Consider the following 9696-nt stretch of genomic DNA (forward strand, 5'->3'; position numbering starts at 1 on the left):
AAACTGTAAACCAGGGTGAGATTGAGGGGAATGAAGAAATCCACCAAATAATTGGCAGAGGATTAAGGGTCAAGGGCCCAAGAGCCATGTAAAGGGTCTGTGGTATGTGCTGGAAGTATTTGCCCAAAGGCAACCCATAAATACCCATTTCTGTTGTTCCATATAAACTTTATAGGTAAAAACGACTTACGGTAAGGCCTCAGGAATTCCATATTTCAAAAGGGATTTTTTTTAATTACTGAAAACAGAAAAAAACCCGATAAATCTCTCCCTTGCCCAAAAAAGCTTAAAGAGGTGCTAATTAGTAATAGTTGAATTTTTTTGTCAGTCTTAGAAAGGAGGAGTTCCAAGAAAACGGAAAGAAACGCTTTTTTTTGTGTTTGACTGTGCGCAGGAAGAGATTCACAGATTAACAAATCTCTTGACAAAAATGCTTTTAAAAATCTGAAATAGTAACAAGAACATGTAGTGTGGTGGATGGATGGTGAAGGTGGGGCTAGAGTTTGTAAAAGCCACACAAAAGGGAAAAAATGAATTTAAAAAATGGAGATCACCAACAATATCTTTACCAAGATGCTCTTGAATTTTTTATTAACTAAAGACGCTAGTACTAATATTTTTGAACAAATCCATTATGGGTATCAATCATGTAAATAATGACACAGTTAGATAAACTATAAAAGTCAAACATCAGTTGGGAACCAAGGAAAAGAAAGCCTGTTTAAATGTTGAAGATCTTACTTTTGTGTCCAAGAATAATGTTATTATTCCAATAATGAAATCATAAACGCCATGACAAACCATAAACATGTAATAGAGATAAACATTAAATAGACAAAAAATTCAAAACACAATTTTAATGACATTAGCTGAGATTATGAAATTTTCACTAATAATTCTTAATCAAAACATATTTTTTTACATTGAATTAACCCATCAATATAAAAATTTAACTGAGAAATAACGTCAAACTTCTTGGAAAAATAGAAATTCATGTATGCAAAAATTCCCCACTTTCGACCTCAAAGTCTACTGAATCGTCTGTGAAAAAATCAGTTAATTGGTTTCTATTTATAACACTTATTTTTTTAAATAAATTTTACTGCTCCTGATTTTAATCACAGTAGATAACATTTTATAATTTATTCAATTGCATAATATCCATGATCTAATATTAGCAGCAACATTATTATTGTGACGGAAAACTGGTACATCTACATGTATTGACAATTTAAATTGAAAATATGGAAGGCCAAGTAAACAAAGTGTCATTTTTTTCAAACTCGATTTCTGAACAAAAAAGCGATGTCTTGAAGATGCTTCCCAGACACTTTTGCATTTTCTTTCATTAACAGCACTCGTCTCCTCAGAACCCAAAAAGTAAATATTAAACTTTTATTTTATCTCCTTCTGTCAGATCTCTCTGCTGTTTTCATCAGATTAAGTCAAACAGAGATTGTTGCTTTCTTGGAGAAATCCTGACTCAGAAGTCGCATGATGTCCGCGTGTTTCATCGACACGTTCTCCTTTTTCACTGAGCCGTAATTCTCCTTCACAAACATCGCGAACTTGTTGGGCGTCCGCACCTTGGACACTTTCCCGTCTTTGTTGATAGAGGGCAGCAGCACGAGGTTTCCTTTGCAGTATGCGCAGCAGAATTTGGAGGTATTGATGGATTTAGAATGACGTCCGATGCTGTTGGGATGAAATCAACCAAAAGGTTGAGAACACAAAAGTTGTTTGGTCAGTGACTGGCTAAATTAGAAACATTTCCCCTTTTTTTCTGAGAGTACTGCAGGTATTTTTTTCACACGGTCAAATAACTGTTTGGATTATGTTTGGCAGACAAGTTTGTAAAATTTTCCAGAAACTTCCAATATCATCATTTGAAGGGAAACTTAGTTCCAACATTCCCATTTCAAGAGTTCTCGACCGATATAAAACAGACTAATTACTTGGGTTTGCCTCATATTCATAGTGAGGACCACAGATGGGGTTGAAACACAACTTACGTTGTTTTACAAGTGACGCACTGGTACTTGTACTTGGTGGTGATCTCATAACTGTGACAGCGTTTGATGATTGGAATACACGGATGGGCATGGTTGGCTTTTGCTGCCCTGTACAATACAGAAGAGGGCAAAATGAGCAAACTAGAGTAGTGAATAAATGCTACACCCACTGACATATCAAACAAAACAGAAAGTCTCATGACTTTAAATTGATAAAAACAGAACTTGAAATCAAGACCTCTGAAATACAATTCTAGTTATCTGAGACATCCGCTACTGAGGCAGACATCCCCATAAATACATGTAGTAACAAAATGAACATATATATTGTTAATATTTAACAGGGGTGTGAGTGACCACTGATAAAAAGAGCTGAAAACACCTGAAAAGGTGTAAAAAGCTGAACTTTGGAAATCTCCTATACTTTTGTACAAAGCAAGTGAAGGGAAAAAAAGCTGAAATCCAAAACAAAAAAAGCTGAAAAGCTTAAAAGCTGAGTTTTCACACCTCTGATTTAAGTGATAAAAACAAGCCCTTCATCCTACACTTTCTGTACATGTTTTACAAAAACAAATTTCAGGATGAGTGCTGGACTTTTTATTTTTCTTCTCAAGTAATTACCAGTATTTCCAGAAGCGTCCGTGTCCATCATTGACTCTGTTTATCAACCAGCAAGCAGCATGGCAGAGTTCATGGACTAATGTATCTCTCAGTCTCTCTGCCAAAAACAAAAACAAAAGTCGTGTGAATATGTTGTGTTTGTGAAAGTATATACAGTCGACTCTCGTTAATACAAACACTGTTAATACAAATTCTGGTTATAACAAACACAGATCTTGGTCCCGACTGAATTTATGTGCACAACGAATATGACCATCGGTCCTCTTAATACAAAATTCTGATAAAACAAACATTTTGGCTAGGTCCAGCTGAGTTTGTATTAACGGGAGTTGGCTGTACAACACTTTGTTTTCTAATTTCTTCAAAATTGTGGTTATAAGTTTTTCACCAATCAAGCCACCTCTCTATAGTAATTCACAGTTTTTATGCTGCTTCAGACATTTTATGCTCAGCACTCCTTGGTAAAAAACTCAAGGCACTTAGAATATGTGACTCGTCATCATGAAATGAGCTTGAAATCAGAAATGGCCATTTTGCAGTACAGTAGGGCAAAGCCAAAATTCAAAGGAACGAACAATTTTTTGTTTTCAGGTGAACTTTTAATCTGTGAGTCATGTTCTACCTTTCTCCAATTTTTTTGGTTCTATCATTATCTTTAAAACCTCACCTGTTTTATTATTTTACTGTTCATTCACTGTAACACAACAGCCAAATTTTAAATGCCATTTTTTTCTTTAAAAATTAGTTTTACAACTTGAAGTTGGCAGTCTATACTTCTGTTACTTAACTCAGTACCCTTACATGTAATACACCATTGAAAAACTCTTGTTCTGCAGAATTCAGAATTTAAATTATCTTGATTCTTGAAAAGTGCGCCTTTATAAAGCTCATTTTCTGACGACGGGTCACATATGTCACTCAAGGCTTCAATTCTGCTTGCTACATATTTCTACTTTGCAGGATATTCTGCTGGCAAGATGTAGCGACAGTGTGATTAATGAATACGACTGCGGATGTCTGTGCTTACCTGCAGTGTCACAGACTTTCTCAGAGAGTTCTATCCGTGCACTGTACTGCCCAGTCAGCTTGGTCTTGGTATAGTAACAGTAGCCTGCTGTCTTGCGCATGCGATTGTTCCACTTGATGCTGAAATCTGATGGAAGCTGATATGGGAACATGAAATTGATAATGATAACAGGTGCATGTTGAGAATTTGCTAGAATCAAAGAAACCGAGTAAAGATTGAAAAGTTAAATAAGATAGGGTTTCTTCTGAATATTGGAAGCAATAATTTGTGTATTTTTTATAAGCCGTAAAATGATTAAATGTGGGGTGCTCTGGAAAAAAATGAGACGGAACTGGGCACAGGCAATAGTGGAGAAAAATGAAAAAAAAAATGAATAGGGGTGATTTTTGTTTCTATTATCAGATTTATTGATATTTGTTATCTTTGATATATGTCTACTACCCATATTTTAAAGAAACAGTATAAATATCGTGGAATAAAAATGTTCTTATTAGAAGAAGAATTGGTATATTCATTTTCACGACTACAAACCTCAAAACTTTAAAGGCATTTTTCTCTGGAAATTGTTTATTTGACATGTCGAAAAATGAAAACTTTAAACAGGCATAACTTGTCAATGGAATATCTGATTGAAGGGTGACAAAGAGTATTGTAAGGAGAATTTTATACCAGCAAACCCTCATTTCGACCTCTGCCCAGTTCTGTCTCATTTTCCAGCGCCTCACAAATACTGTTTTTGAAGTGAAATTGTTCACCATTAGAATTATAAAAGAATGGCAATTTAGCACTACAAACTGTTAAAAAGTTCAGGTCGCAGTGGAAATAATATATCTGATATTCAAAACACTTTGGAATGTCGTTTGTGTTTTTATCCCGTCAGATAAATATTTTTCTTTCTGAACTAATACTTGAACTTTTGGTACAGCATGGATAACTTGATAAAAGGTCCATTTACCTTGTTGTCAAACACAGTTTTGTTATAAATTCCAAACAGCTTTTGAGTTAGAGCCTCTCGGTGTTTCTTGAAGTCATTGACGTAGGGCGAGGAGGAACTACAGCCATGTTTAGGTGTGGCCAAGGAAGACATGAAATCTGTCGGACGTTCCGTGGTGGGAGTGTCCCTCTTCTGACTGATAGGGGGTCTAAACTTCTTTGATGATGACAAAACTGAAATACCAGCAAATTAAAAATATAAAGTGTTCTTTTAAAATAGGATGAGGAAGGCTGTTATTTAACAACAAAAGGATATATGTATTTCAGAGCAATAAAAGACACCTGTGGTTACCCACAAATTTATCAGCGCAGCTTGTGAACCAACACTGGTTGCTCAACAAGCAACCAAACTGATCATGTTCGTTAATTTGTAAATACAAGGCCAAAAAAAGAGAGTTCTGCTTCTGATTACATGGCATTTACAAATAAGGTAGGTAGGTAGAGAATTAGTTTTTTTGGCCAATGTTTTTTTGTGTACGATGATATGGAGGCGTCTGGGTGTAGTCAAGGGTAAAAGATAGAAATTGATGATTTCGGGCTTTTTTTTTTGCATTTTCCCATAAAAAAAAATTAGGATAGAGGCTGTCAGAATAGGGTAGGTAGGGAAACAGAACTATTTTTTTTTTTGGCCCAATGTATGTTGTAGTTGAGTCTGTCACAAGACATCACAAGTTCACCACACATCTTAAGTCTAGTCACAAGTAAGTCACAAGTCAAATCACAAGTCCAGTCACAAGTAACAAGGGATGAATAATAAAAGAGGAATGCTTTTGTCAAAATTCACGAGTAGCTTGTCACTTGATTTGACTCGTGTGGACTTTTGGTGAACTCAACTACAAGTCAAGTAAATGTTATCATTAAAAATATCAGCTCTTACGTTAGGAGATTATTGAGTAATTGACAACAAGAGTTGCGTAAGCAGAATTGGGAATATTAAACCAGCCTTCGGTATTGCTACAGTTAAGTTGTTATTTTTTCCTGACAATTTTGTTAAAAATACTAAATATTGAATTTAGAGCACATGAACTCACCACTAGGTGTGATTTTTTTCGCTGCCGGTGGTTTTGGAGTAGCAAACACACTGTCATCAGCGTCATCACTGTCACTGAACTGCGGGAGACGGTACTTCCAGGGGGTTGATTGTGTCTTTGTTTCCTGCTCCTTCTGTAATGTTGAAAGTTTAAAATATCAATCAATGAAACTTTACCACAATTACAAATATTAGGTGTAAATGACCAGTTTCAATCAAAATACACAAAAATAAATATCATAAGTGTTAATTTTGGGAGTGGTTTTTAGCAATAAAAAGGCAAACAGAGTTTCTTAAGCAAAACATGATTAAATTAAATCACTGATTTAATTATCCAGTTGTCAAACCATTTTCACATATAAATTTATACCTAGGATTTTTTGCGGCGTATGAAAAATGGAATTTTGCAGAAACATTTTTCTTCAAAGCCAGAATTATCTATTTGTACTTGGCTTTAGCCAGTCATAACTTACTTGTTTAGACCGGGATAATATTGTAAAATAATTTGACAGTGACTTTTGGCTTTTGCCTTTCACAAATGCAAGCTCTTGGATAGTACCGAGCATATAGTTTTTAGGAATTGCTTGGGTGAAGGGCAAAAACCAATTTACATCTCCTTTTGTAGATAAATAGTTAAAAGTCAACTTACCTTTTTGTCAGTGAAAATCTTCTGGTCTGAATTGATGTGTCTGTAGTAATAAACATCATCATCGTCATTGTCTTCATCGACAATAGGCGTGTCATCGATGAAGGATTTCTCATACTGGTCTTCATCCACAGTTGGTTTTGGTGTCTGGCTTGAAGGAGGTGCACAGTGTGGAGTTTTGATAGCTTGTAGAACTGAATGACAAGAAGAAAAAAAGAAATAAATTTGCAAATTCTGAAACTTTCTTTAAATTAAAGTATGATATACAAGATATTTTGTGGTGAAAGGTGTCTTACATTGTTCAAAGTCATCATCATCATCATCATCACTGCTAGCGTACAGTGGGGCTCTAGGAGTCTGTAAGATTCTGAAAATAAAGCAAATCATTCGAAGACAAAGTTTGGATATTTTTTTGTAACGACTGATTTCAAACAAAACAAACAAATAACAGAGTAATTGGACTGACTTAATAACCAAGACAATTTAGTTGCTTTAAAAAGTTTTGTGAAAAATACAAGGGCAAGGTTGAAAATAAAAATCAATTTATATCAGTCAATGTTTTAAAGTTTTCTTCTTTATATAAGAGCTTCAAAGCAAATTGTCCCCGTTCTTTTGGGGGAATTTCACGAACTCACAAAAGAGATTTGTCACATGGTGCTATCACAAATCTTTATCTCATTGCTATTTTATTCATGCAAACCTTCAAATCTTATCTTAAAAGCAATTAAATCTTGATTCAAAAAGTAAAGACCACTGAATGATAAGCTTATGATTTTTACCCAAAGTCTAAAGTTTTTGTCCTTTAAAAAAAAAAATTGACTGGATTCCTTTGTAAATGTACCTCTGGTTATCATCTCTGGATTTGTCACCCTTGGTCCAGCTGATATCTTTCCCTGAATGGCCATCCTCAACATTTGATACCGGTTTGCTCTTCTGCAGCTTGAAATTCTTGGACAATCTCTCAGTTAGGCTCAGCACCTGTCTACTACACGCAGAATCATCTTCTGCGTCGGATTCACTGCTGCTAAATGTGGTCACGGTGGTAATCTTCTCTGCAGATTGTGTGACTTTGAATGGATCTTTACTAAAATCTGGAGTCTCTGAGTCACGACATACATGCCCAGGTGAGAACTGCGTTTCCCAGTCTGTCTTTGTAGTGGAAGATGAGACCTCACGGTTTTTGTGATCCAGATCATATGAATCAAAAGGAGAATCTGATTCAGAATCGCTGATCACCACCATACTGATCTTCTCTGCCGAGTATGACGAGGCCTTGACAAGGTTCTCTTTTGGGGGCGGAGTCAGGAGCCATGTCATCGGTTGGGCGGTTTCTGAGTAGCGCTGAAGTGGTGAGAATGGTTCTTCCAGTTCATCAACATCACGTTTTGGAACTGAAGGACTATCTTCATCAAGAGTTTTGCGGGCCAAGTCATCTTCATCACTTGATAGGAGTGATGGATTTTCAAACGATTCAGAATTCAAGAAGTCTGCCCCATTCTCATCCGCTGTGGACACTTTTTCATTTGATGCCTTCAAACTTTCACCTTGTTTACTTGATTCATCAGCTGCTGTGTAAGCTTCAGACACACTGCTGTTCAAATCAAAGTCCTTTTTGTAATCTTTTCCTGCTTTCTTTGAGGCAGCAGAGCTTTCCAAACTGCTCTTTGAAGGATTTGCCTCATCGTTTTTGTCACAGTCATTATTTTGAGTCAGTACATTGCAAGAACTGGTTGATAATTCCAGACGACCTCTGCAGTTGATTTCAGCTTTTGAATTACTCTCCGAAACTGCTTTGTGATGGTGCCTATTCTTGATGCTGTTTTCCTTGTCTGATGAGGAGCTGGTATCCTTCCTTGATTTTCTTGGTACTTTCTTAGAGCTGCTCCGGACAGACTTTTTCTTCTTGTGATTTCCATTTTCCGATGGCTGCTAAAAAAAAAGTGATTGTACTTTGTAATAAAAATGACATCATAGATAAATTAAAATATAGCAATCAGAATTTGAAATTGAAGCCTTATAAATAAAACTAATAAATATAGGGGCCCTAGGCCTAAATAACTCAAATGCAATAGTTCAATTAGCAGGAGCAATATCAGGTGAATATTAATAGTCTTTCAAAGTGCAAAATAGTTGGTGACTGAATGTATTAAAATGACTAATGGAAAGATTGTAGGGAAAGAATATTGCAACCTGACGCCACTTTTTGCTTCATATATCATCTCAATAAGGGTCAGTCATTGCAAAAATGTTGATAAGACATGAATCTGGGAGTTCTAGAAACATTTTCAATTTTGTTAGAAATATTTTCCTGACTCTCCATAGACCGCTGAAGAGGCATCAGCATGATCAGGAAGGATGCAACATTCTTTCCGCTTGTACTAGTTTCCTTATGCTTTTTTCAGGGTTGTGAACAAACTCAATGAGCAGAAATCTTTTTTTTTTTAAGGAGATGCTAAATTTTTACGAAGTGGCTATCGTTACGGCACTCGTTGTTTAGCGCCCTCTACGATATTTTTTTGATACGCACGCAGGTATATAATTATTTGTTTCCACACGGTTGATCGAGCAGTGCGCCAGCTCAGCCGATAGAGGGTAGGATTTTGCACCGCGAGGTTGCGGGTTCGAATCTCAGTTTTGCACTCAAATTTTTTTCTTTTTCTAACCTGAGGCTTTTGAGGATTTTTTTTAAAAGGGAAATAAAGTCCGAATTTCATAAAGTTCAAATTCACTTTTTTCCTTCTAATTTTATATTTTCTTGTCATGTTTTTTTATAAAAGTTGCCAGGTTGCAGTCTACCGTAACGATAGAAAATGGGAAATGCGTTACGGCTGCCGTAACAATAGCCACTGCGAAATTTTTAATTTTAAACAAAATCTCATTGCCCATTTTTTTCTTTTAAACTAAAACTTTACTGCAATGACTGACCATAATCGATGGCATATTATGCTGAATTAAAGTGACTTTTGGATATTGCATTTTATCCAAGTGATTCACAGGCACAGCCTTGTAACCTTGTACAGGATACATGGACATTACATTTTTTGCCATTTCAAATTCAACATGTTGTTTGTGTTCAAACTTCAATATTCATGATTGTATGGCGTGTTCACCTTACGGAACGCTGTTTTCACATCTTTTTGTTGAATGTGTCCCCAGCCTAGCTTATCAGAAACACGGCCAAGCAATTCTTCTAGATTATTTTCTTCATCTGACGCCATTTTCAGATTCACTTTGTGATTTATTTGCTTTTTTCTGATGCAGAATCAAAGTCAAAATTTCAACTCATGTTGCTGTTGCTGCTTTGACACCATTTTTAATGACCCGCGTCGCAATGCATGATGGGAGTTTTTGTTCACACGCATTCTTT

The 9696-nt window shown here is 35.8% G+C and overlaps 1 protein-coding gene across 2 annotated transcripts; it reads right to left on the bottom strand.

Annotated features, from left to right (window-relative positions):
- Positions 1-560: 560 nt before the first annotated feature.
- On the bottom strand, positions 561-9672 carry LOC119728440 (acidic repeat-containing protein-like). Of its 2 annotated transcripts, none has more exons than XM_038200680.1 (10): positions 9440-9672; positions 7171-8258; positions 6626-6696; positions 6333-6523; positions 5685-5817; positions 4616-4827; positions 3661-3796; positions 2634-2730; positions 2013-2120; positions 561-1695 (listed from the first exon to the last, which is right to left on the bottom strand). In XM_038200680.1, the coding sequence occupies exons 1-10, from the start codon at positions 9545-9547 to the stop codon at positions 1446-1448; spliced, it is 2394 nt and encodes a 797-aa protein (XP_038056608.1). In that variant the 5' UTR covers positions 9548-9672; the 3' UTR covers positions 561-1445. The 2 variants fall into 2 exon arrangements, with proteins under 2 accessions (XP_038056608.1, XP_038056609.1); XM_038200681.1 differs by having other exon boundaries at positions 7171-8255; positions 9440-9671.
- Positions 9673-9696: the final 24 nt, after the last annotated feature.

The sequence above is a fragment of the Patiria miniata genome, unplaced genomic scaffold (assembly GCF_015706575.1).
Source record: "Patiria miniata isolate m_02_andy unplaced genomic scaffold, ASM1570657v1 HiC_scaffold_20, whole genome shotgun sequence".
NCBI lineage: Eukaryota > Metazoa > Echinodermata > Asteroidea > Valvatida > Asterinidae > Patiria > Patiria miniata.

Coding starts and splice junctions, on each gene's coding strand:
- LOC119728440 (XM_038200680.1), bottom strand. CDS start 9,547: ATGGCGTCAGATGAAGAAAATAATCTAGAAGAATTGCTTGGCCGTGTT. Junction 2,731..3,660: donor GAAAGTCTGTGACACTGCAG/GTAAGCACAGAC, acceptor TGTTTTTGGCAG/AGAGACTGAGAGATACATTA. Junction 1,696..2,012: donor TGCGTCACTTGTAAAACAAC/GTAAGTTGTGTT, acceptor TCATCCCAACAG/CATCGGACGTCATTCTAAAT.